Source organism: Sciurus carolinensis, chromosome 9 (genome assembly GCF_902686445.1).
Source record: "Sciurus carolinensis chromosome 9, mSciCar1.2, whole genome shotgun sequence".
Lineage (NCBI taxonomy): Eukaryota > Metazoa > Chordata > Mammalia > Rodentia > Sciuridae > Sciurus > Sciurus carolinensis.
In genome coordinates this window covers 65,412,596-65,440,078 of record NC_062221.1, presented here as the reverse complement: position 1 = coordinate 65,440,078, position 27,483 = coordinate 65,412,596, and the positions used below count along the sequence as shown (strand labels likewise).

Below are 27,483 nucleotides of genomic sequence, written 5' to 3'. Positions count from 1 at the left end.
AATCCCAATAATTCTCAAATTTGGCCTTTTCATGATATCCCATAGTTCTTGGAGATTCTGTTCATGATTTCTTACCATCTTCTCTGTTTGTTCAACTTTGTTTTCAAGGTTAAATATTTTGTCTTCAATATCTGAGGTTCTGTCTTCCAGGTGTTCTATCCTATTCGTTATGCTTTCTATGGAGTTCTTAATTTGGTTTATTGTTTCCTTCATTTCAAGGATTTCTGTTTTTTTTTCAATATCTCTAACTCTTTATTGAAATGATCTTTTGCTTCCTGTATTTGCTCTTTTAACTGTCAATTGGTGCTATCATTCAATGCCTGCATTTGCTCTTTCATCTCATTGTTTGCTTCCCTGATCATTTTAATTATGTACATTCTGAACTCCCTTTCTGTCATTTCTTCTGCCATGCTGTCATTGGATTTTATTGATGTAACATCTACATTTGTTTGGGGCATTTTCTTCCCTTGTTTTCTCATATTGTTCAGGAATCAGTGGGTCATTAAGATTTTGCAGATTTCCTCTATTGACTTATAATGTCCCTGAAGATTGCTAGTATATCCCCTCTTATCCTTCAGTAGCCTGCAGTCTTGGAGGAATGCGGTGCTCCACAAGGAAGCTGCCTCTCTAGGGTTGGTGACCCTCAGGTGGGGTATAGTCCCTGCTAGTGGGCAGAGGTGCCTCCACATGTTGACCAATGGTCATCCAAAGGGGAACTAGGCTGCAGGCTAAGGCAAGGCCTGTTTGTGCCTGTGTCTCTGGTTTTACCGACCTTGTGGGAAAACCTCACCCAGCAGGGAAGACTCACCCGGTGGGGAGGTCTCTCCGGTCAGTTCCCCTCCTAGAGGTTCCCCTCAATCTACAACTACCGCCTGGGCTGGGCTGTCTTCCTCTGCAACGTTCCCAGGGGCCCGGACCTACCTCCTGGGCCTGGGAGCCTCACCCTTCGCAGACGAGTCTCCTTAGGTTGCCTCTCCTCAGAGAATCTGCCCGCAGTCCTGGAAACTTCGCTCCACCCCTAGGCGTGTTTCTGTGGGGCTCTTCCACCAAGAAGCCGTTCCTGGGACCCTGCTCTGCACCTAATCGCCTGGCTATGCGGCCCCTCCTCTGAGCCGCCACCTGGAGCCCCGTACAATAGCTCTGAGACCCAGAGACCTATGTACTCATTTTTTAAAAATCATCTTTATGTTTTCTTAATAAGACTTGCTAAATCTATCCATCTCTAATTGGTTTTAACATATAAATGAATCTATTGCATTCTATGATATTACTTTCTACTTTTATTTTTAATAATTCCTTATTTTTTCTCTAGGTTTAAAAAAATGCTTTTTGAGTCAAATGCCCAATTCATTTATGTAAACTCTTTTCTGTTTTTAAAAACATTAAAATTTATAAATATTCCTTGGCATATGGTTTTGGTCAAATCTCACAACTGCCACATTGGGCTTCATTTCTGTTTATTTCTAAGTAGTCTGAAATTTTGTTTTGGAAAAGATTTCCAATTGAGTGCACTTATAAAGCCCATCAGGTATTAACATGTAACATTTTGGTACTGAGGGTTTATAATTTCTACTTTAAGGAATTTAAGATTTTTCACCATTCAGTCTCCTTATAAGGTTGGTGCTTAGTAAATGTCCTTGGTGCTTAATTTAATGCCAACTTATGATGTAGGTTTCCAAGGAGCATGGATTCTAAAAGGTGACAAGTGAAAAGGCCATATGAACTTCAAGTAACCTTATTTCTTGATCCTCAATTCTTGAAACTGTCTGCTAATTTCAAGTATAAAGACATTTCAGTAATATTAAACACATCCAACTTGGGCTACTAAGGAGCAAGAGTACATTACCATAAGCTTAATTTTCTTTTCTTTTTTGTTGGTGCTGGGAATACTTCATACCTATTCTCTTAGCAAATTTCAAGTATACCTCACATCATTATTAACTCATTGCCACATTGTACAAAAGATCTCCAAAACTTATTCCTTATTCCTCCAAAACAAATCTAACTGAAATTTTATTTTTTAAAATTAATTAATTTACCTTTTGTGGTACTTGGGATTGAACCCAGGGCACTCTACCACTGAGTTACATCCCCAGCTCTTTTTATTTTCTATTTTGAGACAAGGTCTTACTAAGTTTCTCAGGCTGGCCTCAAATTTGCACTCCTCTGGGGCTGGTGTTGTAGATCAGTGGTAGAGAGGCTTGCCTAGCATGCCTGAGGCCCTGGGTTCGATCCTCAGCACCACATAAAAATACAATGAAGGTATTGTGTCCACATAAAACTAAAAAATATATATTAAAAAAAATTGCAATCCTCCTGTATCAGCCTCCTGAGTTGCTGGGATTACATGTGTGCAACATAGTGACCCACTTAATTGAAAATGTATATCCTCTAACCAACATCTCTCCAATCCTTTGTCCCTGGTAACTGCCTTTCTATTCTGTTTGAATTTTACTTTTTTAGACTTTACATATAAGTGAAACGATGCAGTATTTGTCTTTCTGTGCCTGGCTTATTTTACTTAGCATAATGTCCTCCAGGTTTAATGCCATTATAACAAATGGCAGAAATTTCCTTTTTCTTTTTTTTTTTAACACTAAATAGTACTACACTGTGTATACATTACATTTTCTTTATCTATTTGTCCCCTGACAGGCACTTAGGTTGTTTCAACATCTTGGCTATTGTGAATAATACCATAGTGAACATAGGAGTGCAGAAATCTCTTTGATATCATAATGACATTTCCTTTGACTATACACCCAGAAACAGGATTGCTGGAGAATCTGTTCTATCTTTAACTTTCTTGAGACTCGTTTGTACTGTTTAAAAAGGTTATTATTAATTTATAATCACAACACTGTATAAAGTTTCCCTTTTCTCCATATTCTCACCAATACCTGCTATCTTGTTGTTTGATAACAGTCACCAAAACAGGTTTTAATTTGCATTTCCCTGATGATTAGTGATATTGAGCATTTTTCATTTATCTGTTGGTCAGATCTTTGTTTCTAAGAAATAAACCATGATTTCTATTTCAACATTTTTGCTTTGTGTAAGTATGAAAAAGAAAGGCAACTAAATACTGCTTCACTTATTACAGTAATTGTAAGTATAGTATGTTGTGGTAGTATGTCTTAAGCAAAATGTATTAGACAAAATGCTGTGTTCTTTGTATGTACGTTAAAAACGGAACAGGAAAGTAGAATTATTTAAAAGTAAGGAGGAAATGGAACTTACATAAGTTGGTGTTTCCAAGCTGTCTGTATTAACCAGTACTGGAGGAGGATTTGCCTTTAAGAAAATATTATAAATGTATTAGTTTAACAAGAAAATAAAATCATTGCATATATTATTCACAAATGTTAAACCATTTGAAATTCTTGCTATTTCTTAAGTGACAATTTTATGTGAGTTCTCTATATAATGAGTAGTTTCTAATATCAAATGGGGAAAAAAATCAGGTATACAGTTATATTAGATTTACTTTTGAGAAATAAATTGCTGTTTCTGCTAAAACAGACTAATTTTAAGATTTGCAAAGAAGTCCACCATAGCTTTCTCAAAAAATCCATAAATACTCTTTAATGTATCAAGAATAATTTTTCTATAGAAACCCAGGTTTTCTATTTCCAATGATTTCATGTAGATTCCAATCATTTTATTATCCAGAAAAAAAAATTCTCCCCCACATTATGTTTGAGCATGGCAGAGCAGGAGGGGAAAAGCTATCATAGAAACAAATTAATCACGAACTCAGGAGAATTTGAAACCCCTCTTCAATGTAAAAGCCCCCAACTACTTTTGGCTGAAATTACTGACCCCAACTGCTATTCTAGGCCACTCATGGAATAATAATGGTTTGTGATGCACAAAAATCCAAGTAGAATAATGAACAAGATGAAATGAAAAAGTATGAATTTCTGGCTAAGTTAGAACTGATTTTTATTTGGATGATACTAAAGAATAAAATTTAATATCAAATGAAAAGAAATATCAGAAAACTAATATAATCCCATTCAAAATTATTTCTTCTGCATATTTATTATAAAAGTAGTAAGTCAATGAAGTCAAACAACATTTTCATAGACTAAGATGACTATCTTTTAAACTTTAGAGGTTATACTTATAAACGTTAATAATTCTCCAATTAACTAAAGAACTGTATGAAAGAACTGTATTGAAAGCTGTATGATAGAACACTATAGTACAAAAAAAGTTTTCTTCCAAAATGCATAGGCCTTTAAAAATGTGAATATTTGGAATTCAAATGATATATATTATTCATTGGTGGTATAATATTTTCAGCAAAGTACTACATCTGAATGATCATATGACAAAATAGGTAAAGAAAACAGTTTCAAGGTTTAACAATTAAATACTTTGCATTCAGGTTACATAAAGTGGAAGGTTAAGAATGAGGGGTTAATATTTTTCTATATGTATATATATATAAACATAACATTAACCACTTCATATTCAACCCTACCATTAAACAGTCAATCTTTGAATGATTCAGTGAAAATCAACCCTAATGAACAAAATTTCTACTTTTAAGATGCTATTTAAGCAAAGCTACTGAATGTACAGATATTTAAGATTTTATATTTGAAATTATTCATTTTTCAGAGGTATAATGCATTTACTTAAATTGACAACTTTTACTTTATTTAAAAAAACTTTATGAAGCAACTTCACTATATTCTGCTTAAGTTATTATAGAAGAGGACAACAAAAAGAACAAGTTATAAGATGATACTATTATAGTTTTGTGATGGGTATAAATGGAGTTCACTGTACAATGTTCTTAACATCTGAAAGTTTTTGAAATTTTGTATAAAAAGTAAAGTAAAGCATATTGAGTCAAATTCGTAGTTAGAAGGGGTTAAGAGCTAAGGCAGTTGTGAAATATATGAGTTACAGAGTTGTTTTTCAGATAAAAATAGCCAAGACTGTGTTAGTAAATGGGGAATAAAATATCAATCTTGGAATCAACTATAACTTCACCTACTGAATTGAAATTTTTAAACTTCATTTATGTAGAAATGGTATCTGATACAGTAGCATTCTATTCCTCTCCATTTTGGTGAAGGTGGGAATAGGAGTGAAAGGGGTAGCAAAATTCGAAGGGACCTGGATGGTAAAATACAATATACTAGCATCAAACCTAAAACAATGATAGCAGCAAAGCTAAAGGACACGCTGCTTCAGAAGGACTGTAAGCAGAAAAGTTGGCTACAGAAAATATAGACTGGTAGGTAGCTGAAGTAAAAGATAAGAAAACTCAACAGTAGCTAATCACTTAAGATCTTGAGAATCTTAACTAGGACAGTAGGTAGAAGAACAGGTTATATAAACTTTACTTACCAAGAAATCAAACAACAACAAAGACATGAAAAGAATCTATGTGTAAATTACTTCAAATGAAGATGCTGGGTGTGCTGATGCACATGTTTAATCTCAGCTACTTGAGAGGCTGAGAAAGGAGTATCACAAATTTGAGGCCAGCCTGGACAACTTAGTGAGACCCTGTCTTGAAATAAACTAAAATGGGTTGGGGATGTAGCTCAGTGGTAGAGCACTTGTTTAGAACCCCTGAAGCTTTGGGTATGATTCCCAGTACCATGGGAGGTGGTGAGAATCAAATGAAGAAAAAGCATTCCCTGAATCTCACTTCAAGTGACACTGGTTCTAGGCTTTTCTCTACCTCACTTTATTGTTCAGTGACTTTGGACTATTTGTCTTCAGCCTAGGTACTGTGTGAGGTTCCAAGAAGTCATATAAAGGAAGTATGTTATAAATCACTGGAAGCTATACAAGTGATTATCTATTATTATTATTAACTAATAATACACAGCACTGTGTATTTGTTTCAACGTGGACAATAAAGTCCTACAAATCATTTAGAGACTGGGGAGAGGAGCAGAAAAAAGGACAAGATAATCCAGAAGAAGGTACTAACAAGTCCTAAGGAATTTGACCCAAGAATCAATAATAACACTTAAAGAAATATAATTTTGCTCATCCAACTTTTACTATTTCATTAACAAAGGATCTTAGGGCGACTACTATTTTAACAGATCAAAACACAAAATTTCAGAGGGCGAAAATGTTTTTTAAAAAGGTGTTAAAATAATCCTAAGATCCAGTTATTTTAAAATAGACAAAAATTAACAGTTTAGAAAATATTCTTTTACAAGGTACACTGTATTTCTCCTTCTAAGCATCTATTAAAGGTTTATTACATTATTTGTTTAATGTCTCTCTCTTCTTCCCAAAACAAGTGTTTTTCAAATGTAGACCTCACAAACCCAAGATAAATCTTGGATTTTAATTTGAAACACGTTGTGCTAATAGTTAAATACTATCACTGAGTTGATCACTGTAGGTTAAAGTAAAAATAAATAAGGTGGATTCTGGGAAGAAGGCAGAGCAAGAAGCACAGTAAATCTGTTTTATACCTAGACAGCAAGTTCAGTGGCATAATCTATCTGATATGAGTATTAGGAAAAGCTGGATTCTCTTCAAGGCTCACAACTTCCAAGTAAAGGCCTGAACAGTTAATTTTGTCACTTGCAGCTTTAGCACAGTAGTAGCTATCCATCTGCCTCTGTCAGTCCTGTGACAGGCAGCTAACTGTGTAGTTTTCATAAAACTGTTTATACACAGCTTGCATGAGTCAGGGTGAGCAAAAACGATTCTGTCCACCAAATATCAGAGATCTATGCTCTCAATTGCTGAATGCTTCCTCTGATCACATAGGTGTAGATAAAGAAGCAGGGGTCACTGCTTTTGCACCTCTCCCCATTATTATAAGCCCCTCCCCACATCTGGCTGGATTGACTTCCAAGGGCCTTTTTCTCTATGTGTTAGTTAGCTTTCCATTGTTATAAGAAAATACCTGACATTAACAAACTGAAAGAAGGAAAGATTTACGCTGATTCATAGTTTCAGTTCATTGTCGTTTGGCCTTATCATTTTGGGCATCTGACAAGGCAGAACATCATGGTGGGGAGCACTTGGTAGAACAGAGCTGCTCAACTAACAGCAGTTAGGAAGAATAGAGGGCGGGGGAGAAGGAATAGCACAGGGGTTGTGAACAAGATATATCCTTCAAGGACATGCCCACAGTGACCTACTTTCTTCAACTAGACCTCCTACAGTTCCTACATCTCCCAACAGTACCAGAAGCTGGGAATTAAGCCTTCAACACATGAGCCTTTGGAGCACATTCTAGATACAAACTATAATACCCTGCTTTCATTTTTCAAAATCTTTTTTTCACCTTCCACAATGAAAATTAGAATATTAGTGACCACATATATAGGGGAAACTGGAAAGTCACTACACAGGCCTGGCAATACCTGAGAAGACCTAAAGTTTATAACTCTGGTTGACTTTTGGCAGCTTACAAAAATCAAAAACAAAAATAAACCAATAACTAACAAAATCCTGGAGGAAAATCTGATTTCCGGAGTTATTACATATTAAATTCAAATATGCAGTCTGCAAGAAAAAAATTAAAAAGCATATAAAGAAATAGGAATGTATATATGGTCCAATCAAAGGAAAAAAAAAAAATAAACCAACTCAACTGCTCCTGAAAAAGACCTGATAACAGATCTACTGAACAAAGACTTTAAAACAATTATTTTAAATGTCCTCAAATACCTAAAAGCTATGGACAAGGTTAAAAAAAAAAAAAAATGATACATCAACAAAAATGGAAGTATCAACGAAGAACAAAGAAAGGAAAGAACACAGAAAAAAAAGTATTACAGAAATGCAAACATGTTGTCTATGGTATACCATGAAGAACACCACACATACTGTGGAATATGTAAGGATAAGTGAAAAAGGAGCAAAGAGACTATTTGAAGAAATAAGCACAAATTTCCCAAAGTTGATGAAAGATACGAATATAAACATTCAAAAAGGTCAAGGAACTCACACAAGTAAGATGAAGTCAAAGATTTTCATGCTGAGACATACTATAACTGTCAAAGGTCAAAAACAAAGGAGGCTTTTGAAAGCAGCAAGAGAAGTGACCTGTCACCAAGATTATTAGCAGATTTCTCATCAGAAACTTTGAATGCCAGAAGGTGGTGGGTGAATATATTCAAAGACTGAAAGAAAAAACAAAAGACAAACAAAAATTCCCCTGTAAACTTTATCCAGCAAAAGAGTCCTTTCAAAAGTGAAAAAGAAATTAAGACATTCCCAGACAAACAAAGGATGAGGGAGTTCATTATCATTAGATCTGTCCTGAAAGAAGACAGGTAGTTAAAGGTAGTACTGTAGGTTGAAATGTAAGGACACTAGATCGTATCTAAAAGCAATATGAAGAAATAAGATCTAAGTAAAGGCAAATGAATGAATAATTATAAAAGCTCATACAAAGTTAAGAATCCCTTATACAGAAATGCTTGGGACTAGAACTGTTTTGGATATTGTATGTGTGGGGGGTTAAAATATATGCCAAATACGTAATATATCTTGGGGGATGATGCCCAAGTCTAAACATAAAATTCACTTACCTTTCATAAACACCTTACACTAACAACCTGAAGGTACCTGTATAAAATAATTTTAAATAATTTTGTGAATGACACAAAGTTTCCCAGTGTGGAATTTTTCACTTGTGGCATCATGTTGGTGCTTAAAAATTTTGGATTTTCAAATATTTTAGATCTTTTATTTCAGATTCAGAATATGAGCCAAGGCTTGATTTGAAGTTAATATTAGTAAATAATTGAAGTCAGTATTACTAAGTAACTAAAATAAGCTAGTAGTCTAAAAGTTAATATTATTATAGTAAATAACAATTATTAGTCTGAAAGTTAATATTATTTTAACTTTGGTTTCTAAATATATACTTTGTCTTCTACATAATTTAAGAGAATAAAATAAAAATTATTACTTTGTTTTTGAATATACAATATATAAAGTTATAATTTTGTGACATAAATAACTAAAAGGGAGGGGATAGAGCTATTAAAGGAGCAGCTGAATTTATTAAAGCTAAATTTACATATATTCATATTATGAGTGTTTAGCATATTAAATGTGATCCCTATGGCAATGACAAAGAAAACAAGAAAGAGACACAAAGGAAATAAGAAAGTTAAACATTTTACTGCAAAAATCAACTAAATGCCAAAAAAGATAATAATGAAAGAGACGGGGTACAAAAAAGTTATAAAGCATATTAAAAAAATGATAAAGGTCCTCCCTTCCTAGTAATTACTTTAAATAAATTGAACTCTTCAATCAAAAGACCAGACCAAGAGGCAGAATGGACTTTTTTAAAAATGACTCAACTACATGCTATCTGTAACTGATTCACCTTAGGTTCAAAGATACAAATATGTTGAAAGTAAAGGATGGAAAAAGGTATTCCATGCAAATAATAAATCAAAAAAGAACAAGGGTGGCTATACTCAAACAAAGTAAACTTTAAATAAAAAGATTACAAGATTAAGAAGATTATAGATTAATAAAAGGTTCAACTCAGAAATATATAACAATTACAAACATTTATGTACCTAGTAACCATCCATAAAAATATTTTTTTTAAAAAATTGAAGGTACCAAAGGGAGAAATAGTTCAAAAATAATAGTTGGAAACTTAGCACCACTATCCTATTGTCCATAATGGGCAGAAGAACTGGAAAAAAAGTAAGGAAAGAGTAGAGATGAATATAACATAATGAACCAAGTAAATCTACAAACACATTCAGAAAATTCTATCAACAACAGGATATTTTTTCTTCTCAAGGGTACAAGAAACAATTTCTAAGTTTGACCATAGCCAGCAAAATGAGTCCCAAAAGATTAAGAAGATAGCTATGATACAAAGTATATTTTCTGACCACAACAGGATGAAGTTAGTAACAGAACAAAAATGGGTAAATTCACCAATTTGTTGAAATTAAAGAACATATTCTTAAATAATCAGTAGATCAAAGAAGAAATCACAAGGAAAGTTAGAAAATACTTGTAGATGAATAAATACAAAAAAACAATATGCCAAAATTTACAAGACACAGTGAAAATAGTACTAAGGAGGAAATGTATGTATAAACACTTGTGTTAAAGATCAAAACCAAATCAACAACCTAACAATACAACTTAAGGACCTAGAAAAAGGAAGAGAAGCTATACATAAGGCTAGTTACAGGCTGGGCATGGTGGCACACACCTGTAATCCCAGTGGCTTGGGAAGATGAAGCAGGAGGATTTCAAATTCAAAGCCAGCCTCAGCAACCTAGCGAGGCCCTAAGCAACTCAGCGAGACCCTGCCTCTCAATAAAATATAAAAAAGGGCTGGGGAAGAGGCTCAGAGGTTAAGTGCCCCTGGGTTCAATCCCCCAAACCAAAAATAAAACAAACAAAACAACAACAACAAAAACTAGCTACATAAAGAAGGAAATAAGAGGAGAGCAGAGATAAAATAGAGAACAGAAAAATTAAAGAGATTCTCCTTTAGATTAGGAACAAGGCAAAAATGACTACTTTTACCACAGTATTCAACATAACACTACTTGTTCAGTCAAAATTATAGTCAGAGCAATATGCAAAGAAATATGACATTCAAATTGGGAAGGAGGAAACAAAATTATCTATGCTCACAGCTGATAGTCCACAAAAAGATTCCACAAAAAACTGTTAAGACTAATTAATGAATACAGTAAAGTACCAGGATACAAAGTCAACACACAAAAATCAGTTGCATTTCTGTTAAAAATGAACAATCTAAAAAGGAAATTAAGAAAACCATTTGATTTGCACTTTCTTGATTTTAAAACACTACAAAATTGCAATAAGCAAAGTAATACTGCTGGTAGGAAGACAGACACATACAGACTGTGGAAGAGAAAAGAATCCAGAAATAAACATCACAGACAAAAATTAACCTAAATCAATCTATAAAGTAAAATCTAAAAATATGAAATTCTTAGAAGAAAACAGGATAAAAGCTTCAAAACACTGGATTTGGCAATGATTTCCTTAGTTTGACACAAAGGCACAGCAACAAAAGTAGACAAATTTGATTTTGTGAAAAATTTTTAAATTTGTGTATCAAAGACACTATCAACAGAATCAAGAGTCAATCACAGAATAGAAAAAAAATTGCAAATCGTCTCTGGTAAGAGACTGATATCCAGAACATACAGAGAACTCCTAAAACTCAACAACAAAACACTAAACAACCCAATTTAAAATCTGGCAAAGAAATTGTTTAGATATTGTTCCAAAGAAGATATGCAAATGGTCAATAAGCACATGAAAGATGTTTAACACCACTAATCATTAGAGAAAGTAAATCAAAACCAATAATGAGATACCACCTCACACCCACAAGACTGGTTACTGTTAAGATAACAAAAAGCAACAAGTGTTGGTGAGTATGTGGGGAAACAGGAGCTCTCGTGCACTGTGCTGGGAACATAAAATGATGTAACCACAATAGAAAACAGCATGATGGTTCCTTAAAAAAAGAAGTGCCACATTCTACTTCTAGGTACAAACTACAAAGAATTGAAACCAGGGTCTTGAAGGGATATTTTTACATCCAAGTTCATAGCAGCATTATTTATCATACCTAAAATGTTGAGGGAATCAAACTGTCTTCAAAGTATGAATAGATATGGAACATGGGGTGTTATGGATTAGATCTAGAAAAGTACCCCCTCCAAAGCTCATGGGTTAGGTAATGCAGCAATGTTCAGATGTGAAAAAATTAGATTACAAGAGCTTGTAACATTGTCAGTGGATTAATACATTTGACAGATTAAAAATTTAAATGATCTACTGTGAGGTAACCATAGGCAGGTGAGGCATGGCTAGAGGAAGTAGGTCACTGGAGGCATGTTCTTGGGGACTATGTCTTGTCTCTGGCTCCTCAAGCTGTCCCTCTGTTTTGTGGTCACCATGAGTGAATAGTTTTCCTCTGCCACACACTCTGACATGAGGTTCTGCCTCAACTCAAGCCCAGAGCAATGGAATCTGCCAACCATGGACCCAACCTCTTAATCCGTGAGCCCAAAAACACTTTTTATCCTCTAAGTTGTTCTTGCCTGGTATTTTACAGAAACAAAAAATTGACCAACATATGTGGGTAGGTATGTATCAATTGTACAAAACATGGAATAAAATGTAGCCTTTGAAAACAAGAGTTGGGCACAGTGGCATACACCTGTAATTCCACTGGCTCTGAAGGCTGAGGTGGGAGGATCATCAATTCAAAGCCAGCCTTAGCAACTTAGGGAAAGTCTATCCCCCCCCCAAAAAAAAAAAAAAAAAAAAAAAGAGAGAGAGAGAGAGAGAAGGGCTGGGGGTGTGGTTCAGTGGTTAAGCAACCCTAGGTTCAATCCTTGGTACCAAAACAAAAACAAAAAGGAAAAGAAGGAAATTCTTCCAAGTGTAGTGGCACACACTTTTATCTCAGTGACTTTGGAGACTGAGGCAGGAGGATTACAAGTTCAAGGCCAGTCTCAACAACTTAAGACTTTCAGTAACATAGCAAAACCCTGTCTCAAAATAAAAATAAAAGGAGCTGGGGATATATCTCAGTATTAGAGTGACCCTGGGTTCAAGTCTAAGTAATAAAAACAAAATAAAACAAAAAGAAAAAGAAAAGAAAAAAAAAAAAAAAAAAAAGAGGGAATTCTGACATGAACTAAAACATGGATAAACCTTGAGGAATAATGTTAAGTGAAATAAACCAGTCCTAGAAGACAAACAAGTTGTCAAAATCAGAGAAACAGAGTGAGTATCAGTGGTTGGGGAAAGGAGAAATGGGGAATTACAATTTAATGAGTACTGCGTTTCAGTTTTGCAAGAGTTCTAGAGATTTAGAATAGCAATGAATGTACAACAATATGAATGTATTTAATACAACTACATATTATGTCCTATGAATTTTTCCACAATAATATAATTTGGTAAAAATATGTGACTTCAATCTTATGAAAATGCATGAAACACAAACTGAAAGATTTTCTATAATATAAGAAGCTTCATTTTTTTTATTTTTATTTTTCCATACTTGTGATTGAAGATAGATTGCAGGGTTACTCCAGATCAAAGGAGAGTACTATGAGAGTGTTATGGAAAATAAATGCAATGTGTGGTACTAGTCAGGCCAAAAGATCTGTTCTGTGTGTTTTGTCCTTACTACTGGGATAACTGGCAAAATGTAATTAAGATCTATAGATTAGACAACAGCATTATATTAATGTTAATTATTCAGTTTAGCCCATTATACTGTGATAATATTCTTGCTTATTTAGTATCAAAATATTAGTTTCTCGAAACATAACAAAATACATAGGAATATAAATAAGAAATCAGCTATGGTAAGTAAATTTATTAACAACTGGAAAATTTGGGTATCTTTGTACAATTCTTCAACTTTATGTAAGTATGAAATGATTTAAAAATAAAACAAAAACAAACAAAAAACCTCCAGAAAGTAAACAGAGCTAGGGCATTCAAGTGTTAGTTTGCAATTTTAAAAGTTTCACTCAGATAATCCAAAGGATACTATTTAAGATTATCCATAAAATGAAAATATATCAGATCATGCTTTAGATAGTACTAATAATGATCCAATAATTCAAAACTCAATACTCAAATATTTTGTGAAATTTGAAAAGTCCAGGGGCAACAGGATATTTTTCCCTAGAAACACCTCTGAAACAATTACTTGCACATCAAGTAGGAGTTATCTGTTAACTTGTCTCTGGTACAGATAGTAGTAGGCTCTTGGAGGACAGTAACAATGTTATATTCATTTTAGTATTTACAATACCCACGACCCCGTTTTGCAAGGGATATGTTGTAAGATGTTCCATAGATATCTGAAACAATGAGTAGTAGTTCACCCTATAAAAACTCTTTATCTATGATAAAGTTTAATTTCTAAATTAGTCACAAAAAAGATTAACAACAAATGACATATAGAACAAGTATAACCATATCCTGTAATGAGTTTTTTTTTCAATTTATGAGTTTTTATTTCTGAAATTTTTCATTTAATATTTTTTTAACATAGTTAACTGAGAGTAACTAGAACTGCAGCAGCCAAGCCTTTGATAAGAAGGGGCTACTACATATGACTGGAATAGTTACAAAAAAATTGAACGAAACTAATCCATTCCAAAAGGCATGTTTGAATATCAGAAGAAATCATGAAACATTAAAGCATTTTCAAAGTCTCAATTTCATGACATAAATGATAGAAATAAAGGAATAAAGCATTCAGTTTTTTGCTTTTTTGTTTTGTTTTTTAAGAATTGACTCTGGAGTGGAAATAAGCTCCACTTTAAGAGGCTGGTATTACATAGAGGATGAAGTTATATCCTTAGCAGAAAGAACTAGCATGTTGTTATTCTGTGTACATTAATTTACACTTTAAATAAGAATGAGATCTTTTACACCAAAGACTATCAATACTATACTTAATATTACCATTAACCTGACTTTAGATAACTCTGTTGAAAAGGTATTTAATGTCAATAAGCCAATCCTTGAAACTAGATAGGCTCTAAAAATGAAAAATAATCAGGTTCGTTGATATTCGGCTACTATTTTATTTTTAACTGTTACATATAAATTTTTTAAAATAATGCTTATTTTGGAGTAGTTTTACTTACAGAAAAGTTATGAAGGTAGTACAGGTTCCTCACATATTCTAGATATATCATCAATTATTTTTAACTAATAAATGTGAAATATGTTATTTAATCAAATGAAAAATGATGAATACTTCTAAAGAAGATAAAGACACATTAGGAAACAAAGTGCTATATAAAATGATATATCCAGCACAAGATCAGGAATATAATTTTAAAATTATCTTTAGAAATTAAACAAGATTTTCCAAAGCAAAAATATTTTTTAAAACCCTTCTTAATAGATTTACAAGTATAAAAGGTATGGTAACAAATTTAAGGAGATTCAATATTATGAAGATGTTTGGAATATGTTCTATTTCATATAAGGTCTAATAAAATGGCAAATGTTGAACCCATTTTATATTATTAAATCCCAAATATTTAATTGCCTAAAACTACCCAATGAAGCCCAAAGTAAATTACCATATCTAACAACAACAACAAAAAGTTAAAACAGTTTTAAAAGAACACAAAACATTTAAAGTAAATAAAATTTTTATAAAGAAAAATATAAACTAATAAAAACCTGTGGTATGGTGGGTAGGATGACAGTATTCTCAGCAGGGACTGGCAGAACAGGGATCACAGGGACAGTGGGAGAAGAGGGAGGAACAGCTTCTGTTGGCTAAAAATCATCAATGACAAAAAATCAGGAAAAACACCAAAACAAAGAAAAAAACATAACAGAAAGTTGTGTCATAAAGATAAATTGTAGTTTTCAGGAATAACTAGGAAGTAGGTAAAATATCATAATTTACATAATGAGAAAATGTTCTCTAGAAATTTTAGAAACAATTATATACCAATTATAATTTTAAAGACTCTATAGTTAAAAGGAATGACTATTCTTTAGGTGTGTAAATAAAAATAACAAAAGGGAATCACTTTTAATACTGCTTCTTCTCCAGGAGAAAAGACACTTGCTTTCATAGATTATAAAATGTTTTTCTAGCATTCAAAATGTATTTGACTGCTTTCCTTTTTGCATTTAAAGAACTCAGTCATTTTATTAGCCCACAATGCAAACTATGAAGGTATATAAATAAATACAGAGACGAAAGATTCAAAGAACTTCAAAACTGAATGTACATAATTTTAAATAATCTATACTATTAATCTCTACTATCAAGAATAGTAATAACCTGCCTAAAATTGTCCACATAGTCATTAATTTAGCTAACATTCACTGATTGTCTATTATGTGCCGATACTGTCTGGCAAAAAAAAAAAAAAAAAAGAGAGAGAAAAGAATAGAGTACTCTAGTGATATAATTTAAACCAGCATGCTTTGATATGTATATTTAATAACTTTATTTGCTTGATTTACTTATTTTTAGAAAGACTCTAGGCTCTAGATCATATAAAAGGTGTTTTGTAATAAGGTACAATTACTATAAGTTAAATTAATTCATAAATATCTACTGCACAAATGACATGTTAAAAAAAACACTAAAATCAAGTAGTTTAAGGACAGTATGAATTAACACAAATTTAAATTGTGACACTTGAAACTATGCTTATATTCACTGACGAATACAAAACTGTAACAATGAATATTTTTGTCCATTAATCAGTTGAGATTTATTAAAAATGCATGCAATTTCTTCAACAATGGTGCTCAGACAAAATTTGATATCCACATGCAAAAGAATGAAGTTGACCTCTACCTACCTCACATCATGTATAAAATTAACTCCAAGTACAAAGTATAAAGTCATAAAACTCTTAGAAGAAAACATGGAATTAATTCATGGTTTTGGCAATAGATTCTTAGATATGACACCAAAAGTATAACTGACAAAAGAAAGAAATCATTTAGACTTCATCAGAATTAAAACCTTAAAAAGAAAATTATCAAGTAAGTGAAAAGAAAATCTACAGAATACTCTTAAATCATCCATCTGATAAGGGTTAATACTCAGAACATATAAGTATATAAAGAGAAACCCAATAAGACAAATAGCCCAATCAAAAAAATGGGTTACAGTCTTGAACTGACATTTCTGCAAAGAAGACACGTTGTGTCCAATGACATTTTGGCTATGAAATGATATGAAAAGATACTTAAGATCATTAGTCACTGAGGAAATACAAATCAAGGCTACAATAATAAACCTCTTCCCACCTTCTTAGGAAGGTTATACTTAAAACACAATAACAAAATAACAAGTGGTGGCAAGGATGTGGACAAACTAGAACTCTTAACACTGCTGATAGCTATGTAAAATGGTATAGCCTCTGTGCAAAACATTTTGGTGGCTGCTCAAAAACCTCACTGACGGAATCACAATATGACAGCAATTCTACTAACTACATACCCAAAAGAAATGAAAACAAAGGCACAGTTGTTTGTATGCCAATAGTTCATGCAGCATTATTCACTACTGCTAAAAGGTGGCAACAAACCAAGGGTCTATCAGCAGATTAGTGGATAAACAAAATGCGGTATGTATATAAAATGAAGTATTAGCCTCAAAAAAGGAAGGAAATTCCGATATGCTAAAATATGGATGGACGTTATGTTAAATGAAATAAGTATGCCAGTCACAAAAAGACGAAAAATATGATGACACTCAATAAATTTTATTTATTTCACCACAAAATGTTACAAAAAAACTTTTTTAAATGCATGGAAATAGGTCCTTGCACCTAATGTTAGATACATAAATTTACACAAACTTTAGAAAAAGCAATTTAGCAGTAAATACATAGAGACTTAGAAATGTCTAAATGCTGACTGAATAATTGACCCTAATAGAATAATTTTTAAAGCAAATACTTTTCAGGTATTCTCTTGAGCATTGTTTGTAATTGGGGAACTGTGGAATACTTAAATATCCAAAAGTGTTTGAATGATCAAATAATGATAATTGTATAAGAATAAATACTATGTAGCAATTAAAAATTACCTGTAAACGCTAAGTAAAAAGAGGAAAAATAAAACTCACATAAAAAAATGGAAAGAAATGTCTGAAAGTTAACCTCTGAGAGCAAGATTATAAGTAGAGCCCCCCTCCCTGATTTTTCTTTAATTTGAATTCTATTTTTCCAATTGTCAATAATAAATACATAGTAAAGTTATAAATGCAGGGTCAGGGATAGAAGATCTGCACATATGAAGAGAAAAACAATTATCTTTTACCATCACATTCTCTAGAAAATAAGATGAAATATATTTTGTATTAATTATTTTTTAAAATATTACAAAACTCAATGTTATAAGACTATTAGCACTCTTCATTTCACCATTGAAGTTCAGCTTATTTTGGGAGATTGGGAAAAGAATTGCTGGATTCCAGATGCCAGGATTTCCTGTTTAAAAAAATTTCAACAGGCATATTTATTAGCTCTTATAATAGATTAAAATTAAGGGATAAAAGGACGATTTGAGAACAGGATTGAAAGTATGATTCTGGGGAACTGTATAAGAAGATTCTAAATTGGAAAGTGTCAAAATATAACACATGTATATAAAATACAAATACTAAGGCAACAATATACCATTAATCTCTCTGGTTCCTTATCTCTAATGTTTCCATTATAAACCAGTTCCCAGTTTGGGATGATTAAATAATCCTGGAGATAGAGAGTGATGATATTTGTATAATGCTATGAATATATTTAACACCACTCAATAGTACATTTAAAAAGTTAAAATGCCAATTTTGTTACATATATTTTACCATAATTTTTTAAAAGTACCTTATGAATAAAGCCTCTGGGGACTCTAATCACCATTTATACCCTGTTCCTTATAGAAAAAAAATTCTTTAATTCCATATTATGAAATTAATAAGTTTAGGTGATTAATTTTCTTTGCAACATTTATATGACCTTACAATTTATGATAAATCATGAAAGGATGATTCTAAAATAATTATTGATCAACTGGATCTATATCAAATCTAATGAATACTGATACCTACTTTGAACCATACATAAAAGTAATTCATGTTTTACTGACATAATTGAGTGAAGTAAACAAAATAAAGTTTCTAGAATACTTTCATGAAAATACTTTCATGACCTTGCTGTAGGCAACAAGTTATTGAACAGAAAAGTACACATCCTTGAATCTCAAGAAGGGTAAGGAGAACATCTGTGTGCTGGGAGCAGAGAAGAGAAAGCTGCCTGGTATAGGGTGTTAAAGCACGAGCAGGGTGAGGGAGTGGATGTCTATGGGCAGAGTGGAAGCAGCCTGATGTGTGCTGCTGGAACTCAACTGAGATGAAAAGTATCTATACGGCAGTAACAGTGGCTTGGCATAAGGTCTGGGGTTCTTAGTTGAGTGGATCTATTGGTGCTACAGCAGAGTAAGGAAGGTGTCCACTTAGGGCAGTGAGTGATAGGAGATGCTTTTTACACAGGGGATTGTGAACTATTAAGTAAGTATATAAAGGATAATGGGAATGAGGTTCCTCATGTCAGAAAATGGGAGTTATAAATATGGAAAGGGAGAAAATTCGCATAAAATTTAGACAGAAATTAGAAGTTCTGATGTAACACGTCTTTCGATGCAAAATAAAAAATACAAAACACAGATACAAAAATAAATATAGACATAAATTGTATATTTGTGTGTGTGTGTGTGTGTGTGTGTGTGTGTGTGTATTCCCTACCTCTGCCACCTGCAAAAAAAGGTAACACTTATCACCCCCAAAGTAAGAACATATCTAGTACCCTGGTCTTTTAAAAATAGGGTCCTTGAAGAAATGGCTGATTTCTAGTGCTAGAACTGAGCAAGTACAAGACGAGTCTAGATATTTTGCCGCGCCAGAAAATAAGAAGGTGTTCAAAGAATAATGGGGGTATCACAAAGAACTCAGAAGTCAATTAAGGGGCTGCCACTGGCCAGAGTAGAATCAACCTGAGACTCAAAATAAATAATAATAATAACAGTGGCAAAAACCTCAATGAATAGGAATACGAGAGTTCATACTGATATAAATACATACATGAATAAACAAATGGAGAGAGGAGAGAGCATTTCCTTACAACTGAATGCCAACTAAAAAATGTAGATGGATGGAATTTAAAAAAATCATCATTTGGCGAACATTATCATTATAGTTGCTTTCAAGAAATATTAAAGATAACATCACCAGTTATGGGACAAACTGAAATTATATGCTATCTGCTAGGATGAAATGAGGGCACACCACTTCTGTGATATTTCTATCAAAGATACATCTAATTATTAAATACTGCATAAACCCAAATTAAGGATACCAGAAAATAAATGTCTATAGTCATAAAAATGTCAATAACTTGTCCAAAGTTTTTAAAATTCAACTTTACTTTTACAAAAGGATTTATTGAAAAATTGATATTCATCTTCCACCTCTAAAGTTTCCTTGTACCTCTTTATTGGTTTTTGTTTGAATACCAAAAGAAGTTATTTTTGAAATGTTTGAAAATGCCACAAATTATTTTCTTAGCAATAATCTCGTCTTAAAAACTGAGTAAGATATTAGCTAATTAATAATCTGATATGAAAATAAGGCAAAAAAGGAACATGCTTATGTCGAATTTCGAGAATAAGCACAGATAATTTTCTTCATTGGTAGTTGCTTTCAAACCCTTTATGATAAACTAATCTTCTGTTTATCCCCTCAGTAACCTTCTGGTTCTGAGCCTCTTTTGGAATCATCTTCTTTAGATAAGGACCCAGATACTATTTTTAAAAATTCCCAAAACAAACATACATCTTAACCCATCCCACTCTCTACAGGGCACTGAGTAAGCACTTCACAAAAGAATAAATGCTTCTGCCACTTCTTTAAGGCAGTAAATACTTCAAAAGTAAATGACATGTAAACACATACAATTTCTAGGCTACCAATGATAAACTTCTGAGAATAAAGAATTATATAACAAAGTAATTCATCTGATTCACTTGAAACAAATACAGCTCTAAACAAATAATAATCAAATAAAGATTGACTGATGAGGAATGGTACACATATTAGATCTTACAATAGATTCAGAGATAAGAGGATGAGTGAGCACAGGACTGAGCATGGTTACATGCTGAGGAACAGTGTAAAGAAGATTCTAAATTAGAAAATGTTAAATATAATAATTCATATATATGTATATAAAGCATACTGAGGCAGCAATATACAATAGTCATTATATAGAGTAGTAAACAATACTGAACAACCAGTATTTCAGAAAAGAAATTCAGAATAGTATTTTAAATGTTAAAATCTTATATAATTAGTTCATTATTAGACAATAATGACCATTGTGTCATCATCCTGTCCCACTCTGTGTCACTTAATAAAATCAGCTTCAAAGAGATATTTGTTGTTGTTTTTAATCATGACCATGTGACCAGCAACAGTCTTAGCAGTTTCTATCCATAGCAACACCATGGAATCATTAGCATCTGAGGCTGCCTTCAGAGACATGTTTCCATGACAACAAGGTTATAATATTAACACTGTCTCAAGGAATACTGTAGAAAACTGTATATTTCTGTAAAATAACTTGATAGATCATACATATTTTAATAGTACCTTTTGAAAACTGCCGTCGAACTGACAGTTACCTGAAAAATGTTTAAACCGATGAATTTTAAATGATTCTTAACTTTCTTTATGACTCTATATTTTACATCTAATTTAAAATCTTAACATTATGAACCTGTGTTTACAATGTAGATTTTCATCAAAGTGGTGTGAAGCCTCATTAGGTACAGTCATGTTCATAATGTGTATGGCATATCCACATTTATGATCATGTACTACCCTCCCTTACTTCTATTCAATCAATAATAAGTGTGTATTTATTGAGTGAAGCTACTGTCTTCATTAAATCTATTTCTGCATAAAATAGCTAAAATGCTTTTTATTATGTGCATATAAATCCTGACAGGAAGAGAGAGAAGGGACAATTATGAGGTTGTGATAATCCAGTTGAGGTAACTGGTGGCTTAGGTTGAATGGTGATAATGATGAAAACAAACAGTCAAATCAAAACAGATTTGGGAAGTAGAGTTGGTGTATCTTGATGCCTGATGACAAAACAGGATTGTTAAGAATAATGCCCACAATGGCAACTAAAAATCACTTATTATACTCTAGTTACACTTGGGCATAAAAGAGTTAAAAAGTTATTTAAATATATTTTTTAAAGTTTTTCTCACTAAATTATTTATTAAATGATTTTCATGGCTGGGGGTGTAGCTCAGCAGTAGAGCACTTATTTAGCGTAATAAGACTCTGGGTTTGATCCCTAGAACTGCCAAAACAAAAACCAAAATAAAACAAAAACCAAAAATCAAAACAAACAAAAATGATTTTCAGACCTTTAAGATGAAACTCCCAAGAAGATCTGAAATCATGTTACCAGGATATCAAAAATGCTTAATTTTACATTATTGTGTTACATGAATAGAATAAACTGAGCTCAGAATATATACAAAAATTCAATAGTCTAAAAAATCATCACACCACATTTGTAGGAAAAATGAAATAAATGAACTAGAAAAATCTTTTGGTATCAATATCTTAAACAAGGAAAAGTGCCACCACTGGTCAATAAAATCCTTATTTTGTTTTTGTATGAATAATTTACATGTTTAATCCATATTCTTTGATCCTTTGTTTACAGATCTACTATGCTATAATAATGTTTCTCTGATTAAATGTCAAAAAAGTTATTGAGGAGCGAGAGAAAAACCAAGAAAACCCTGCAAGCCTTTTGAATGTTTATAGAAAAATAAAATACAGCAAAGTAGCTTTATAAAAACTCTGGAAATCACTGTATCTTCAGAAAAAGGAGTTTTTCATGGCTTAAATTCATTTTGTATAATTCAAATGCATTTCAGTCACTGTCACTGCAAACACACCTTTAATACAAACTGATACAGTTAAAGCAAAACAAATTATATGAACCAGATGCATGTGAAATCCATGCCATAACTATCTCAGAAGCAATTATTTATAGAACTAGACATTTTTAAATAAACCATAAAGGGTTGTAAACTCCATTTTTTGTAAGCCAAGCATAATAGCTCAAGCCTGAATTCTCATGCCTGGGGAGGCAGAGGCAGGAGGATTTCAAGTTTGAGGCCATCTTAAAGAATTTAGTGGACCCTGTCTCAAAATAAAAATAAAAGAGGTGGAAATGTAACAGTGGCAGAATGTCCCTAGGTTCAATCAAAGTACTGCCCCCCCCCAAAAAAAACCCCACAAACCTACAATTTAAAAAAAAAATTTTTTTAAGTAAAGGGAAAAAAGGAAAATAGACTCAGCAATTAATTTTATAGAAACATGGGTACAAATTTGCTCGTTTATACAGACAGATATAGTAGCTTATAAAACTATTTCTACTTTCAAGATTCATAATATTCAGTTAAGGTATCAGATTCCTTCATTATGAAAAGATTATCTGCATTTTGCTGATGATCTTGCAGTACTGGTAAAAGGATGAGCAAACCATTAAAAAGATAAAATGAACAAAGATCTAAAACTTGAATTTATATAATGGTTACTTAATAAATAAGGATGACATTACCGATTGTAAAGTGCTTTCTTTAACCTGATTTTTATCAGCATGTGGTTAGAGAAACATGCCTAACAGTGGACTTCATGACTACTAACTTAAAATGGGCCCTTAATGTTCCCTAGTAATCATATTAGCCCTACTCTACTCACTCTTATATAAGTCACTAAAGATTCAGGCCCCTGTTATCTTTCTGAAGACATAGTCTTCTATTCTCCATTTACTGTTTCAGTCAAGTTGCTCTCCTGTGGTTTTTCAAATATCTTACACATGCTTCCACCTAAGATCTATCTGATGTCTGTCTGCCTAGAATGTTCTTGCCTAGATACCCACATGGTTCAACTCCATAAGTTCTTTCCTGTCTTTACCAAACATCACCTTTAAGTTGAAGCCCCCTAAGTTATCCTATTATTTCCCCCCCCACAAACAAATATACACATTTCCTACTTTATTCTCATTACTTTTCCTCCAGAAAACTACATATTTTAAGTAATTATATTTACCAGCTGTCTTCTACTTTAACATAAAGTCTATAAGAGCAGGGTTTTCTTCTCTGTTCATTCCTTGGGCTTGGTCTCTAGAACAGTGCACACAGGATATATTTAATATATGTGTTCAAAAAAATGAAACCATGTAATTGCCAAGATAGATGAATTTCATTCATACTTTAAGCCTCACAAAAACACCCATTCTTCCCCTGTTCCCTTTCACGCTATTCACATAGCAGACATTGCTAAATGATTCTTTTTGTGTGCTTGGGTAGCCACTACCAATCAGAAGGTGTTCAAGCAATTCTATCATTTGACAACCTTAGAAGTTAACCAACTGCCTAACAATGTCCTATTTGAAAATAAGCATTGCTCGACCAAGTACATTTTCTTAAAAGATTTTCATCTCTCTCAAACTGCAGTAAAAAGCAAATCTTCTGAGAGTTTATAATTAAAAAAAAATCTATGGTACTTTTCCTCTAAACTTCTAGGTTCTCCTAAGCTCAACTTAGTTCTTTGTTCCCCTGTATGGTATATGCTTCTTGCTGTTACTATCACTATTTTACCTTTATGTTCCCACTTTGCCTTTTTAGTTTTTTAACACCCATTAAACCAATTCCCTATTTTATATTACCTATGTTAAAATAATTGTTTTTTTTTTTTCTGTTTCTTAGCTGGATCCTGTTAAGGTAAGCAATCTTCTAGCTATGCCATAATTCTTTATCATTCTGTAATTAGGTTGCTTTTCCACATCTCTAGAACCCTTACTTAAAAGGCCAGAATAGTCTGTGCAACCAGTGAAGGTGATAGCGGTTGTCATCATGTCAGTGGTAATGAAGATGATGATGACCTTACTGATGTCATCTTATGATAATAAGTGCTTTGCATGCATTGTCTCATTTAATTCTCACTAAATTTTGATTAAGATACTATTTTCATCCCTATTTTCTACAGATGAAGAAAAAGACTCAAAATATAGGTAATTTTTACAGGGTACTATAAGTAGGACATGGTAGAATACAGATTTAAATCCAAGCTGTCATTTTCCAAAGACAGTATACTTATCCTGTATACTTCACTATCTCCTTAAAGAGTTTAAGAGTTTTATTTTTATCTTTGTTAGCACTATCTTATTGCAAAGATAATTATATAATACTCCAAAATAGAAATAATAGTTCATCAATCCTTAGTTTAGGGTTTGGGAAATATTTTCCAGGGAAAAAAGAAGTATTAAGGGCCATGCCATTTTTGTTGCAACTATTCAACTTTGCTGCTATAGCTAAAAAGTAGCCACAGACAATATACAAACAAATTAGGCAGGGCTGTGTTGTAAAAAACTTTATTTATAAAAGCAGATGGCAGGTTGGATTCAGCTTGCAGATTGTCGTTTGCTGACACCTGCTTCAGGGTGCTTTAAAATGAAAAAAAAAAAAAAAGTGGTTTAAGAAATCAACAAAGAAAACAAAAAATTTAAGACCTCTCTGGTTTTCACTAGCTATAGTTGGTTTACTTCTGCTGCACTACTTAATCTATGATAATAAAAATAAGCAACATCCCCCAAACCTGGGTATGACAACTCAAAACACAAACAAGTAAAAAACATATATGGAAATTTCATATTTCACCTAGAGTTCTTGACAATACTTTTACAAAAATCAGCCTATAAAGTTGTGCTATCATAATTCAAAGAATCTAATTTTTATACTGTATATAGCCTTCCAGTTTGGAAAAAGTGATTAAAGTGGTATGATTTTTATTCTTTTTTTTTCTTTCCAAAATCTTGCTATGGTATATGGTACAGAGTGAATAGCATAGTTGAAGCAATTAATTCTGAGATTGGTATGCATTTTATTTGTTTTTCCTGTCTCCCAAAATACTTAGAAACTAATTTATTTTCATACATTAGATGATTCTGCAAAGAAGAGTCAAGAGTTAAATACAGAACAATGAGAGTGGAATATCTGTTTTAAATTCCAGATTATAATATCCTGTTCTTTTTGTCAGGACCAATAAAAAACTTGTAATCAAGTAGTCCCATTCTGTCATAAACCTAACTTTTTCATACTCCAGAGCTACCTGGTCATGTCTACAGTCAGAATTTAGTTTCATAAATGCTGAAAATACTGTTCAGAAATAGGATCAACTTGGGGTTTTCTAAAGAAAAAAGAATGAATAGGCAAGACTCCTGTTAGAGGGTTATAGGGTAAAGCCTTTCAAAGTTAATTTGTACAGGAACAAAAACTGCTCTGACTTCTCTCAAAAATTCATGGCTGACAGATGTCATAGCCAGTTGGCTTGCACTCACACAAAATAGGCCCAGTCTTTATTCACTAATTTGCATATGCCTGTAAAATTATCACATCAGTAGCTTTATTTAAAGTTTGTTAAATAAGGTGATAATTGTAGGCCACTGTTTTCCAGTCTGAACAACTATTTTTGACTTTATCCAAATTCTAAACTTTGATTAAAAATGTAGGATAGAAAATGTTATTTAACAGTGCCAGGAAGTACAATGAAAAATACAGTAAAATATCTTTTAAAAATTAATATTAAGTAGAATTTTTTTGTTTTGTTTTGTTTTTTGTGGTGCTGGGAATCAAACCCAGGGCTATTAAGTAGAATTTTAATGATATAAATTCAAATTCTACATATGTGTAAGAGTATACATACCTCACAGCTTTTCACAGATTGCTGCGAATTACTTCTAAAATACATATGATCTGAATGAAATATCACATATATTCTTGCCATTTTTTAAGACACAATTCTACTTAAAAATGGTGTGTAGAATTTGGAGTGGCCAAATCATATTTAGAAGCTCCAAACTTTTCCCAATCATCATATGATTAAATGAAAGTAAGTGCCTGTATAGTATTTTATTTATTCAACAAATATTTATCAAGTGCATTCTCCATGCTAGGCTCTGAGGATGAAAAACAAAACAAAAGCCCACACATCTTGTTGTACCAGTTTTTGTGAAGCTTATAGTTTAGCAGTTGATACTAAACAAAATCATTATCCAATTTACTACTGAGACAAAACTGTAGTAAGAGATATGAAATACAATTCTTTTCTGGGGGTTTGGGGAGTACCGGGGATTGAATTCAGGGGCACTCGACCACTAAGCCACATCCCCAGCACTATTTTGTTATTTTATTTAGAGACAGCTCTCACTTAGTTGCTTAGTGCCTCGCTTTTGTTGAGGCTGGTTTTGAACAAGATCCTCCCGCCTCAGCCTCCGGAGCCACTGGGATTACAAGCATGTGCCACCACTCCTGGCTACAATTCTTATACAAATAAAAAAGGGCAAAAATATAGGTCAAATTTCCTATGAACCCCATATGTGTGTGGATCAGTCATTTTTCAGCACCGCTATTAACACATTATTTACAAAGTTCTTTACAATTTGTTACCTGTATTAAAATATGGAAATTACAGCCGATGGAATGTCTTGCTTTTTGTCTATGTGTTCTTTTTTTTTTTTTGCGGTGCTGGGGACTGAACCCAGGGCCTTGTGCTTGCAAGGCAAGCACTCTACCAACTGAGCGATATCCCCCAGCCCTGTCTATGTGTTCTTGAGAGAAGGGACATCTGATAATTATGACCCTATAGAGCAGCTATAAATTAGAAAGCAACACAATTTCTATCTATGAAGAATTTATATAATAAATTTCACTCATTTAGTTTCTCAAACTAAGCCAATCTAAATTAAGATACTAATTTTGCACTTTTAAAAAAAGAAGCAACTTATCAAGCCACAAAAACACATGGAGTAATGCTAAATGCATATTTCTAAGCAAAAG

General features: G+C 32.7%; 1 protein-coding gene across 17 annotated transcripts in view; it reads right to left on the bottom strand.

Annotated features, from left to right (window-relative positions):
• The window catches only part of Dlg1 (discs large MAGUK scaffold protein 1), a 261,124-nt gene that overhangs the window by 111,850 nt on the left and 121,791 nt on the right, over positions 1-27,483 (bottom strand). For 11 of the 17 annotated variants that reach the window (XM_047563705.1, XM_047563703.1, XM_047563711.1 and 8 more), the window contains 2 exons: positions 15,208-15,306; positions 3,241-3,294 (listed from right to left, as the gene is read on the bottom strand). In XM_047563705.1, coding sequence (XP_047419661.1) covers positions 3,241-3,294; positions 15,208-15,306 — 153 coding nt within the window. The remainder of the gene's footprint in view (positions 1-3,240; positions 3,295-15,207; positions 15,307-27,483) is intronic. The other 6 variants (XM_047563713.1, XM_047563721.1, XM_047563718.1 and 3 more) reach the window with 1 other exon arrangement.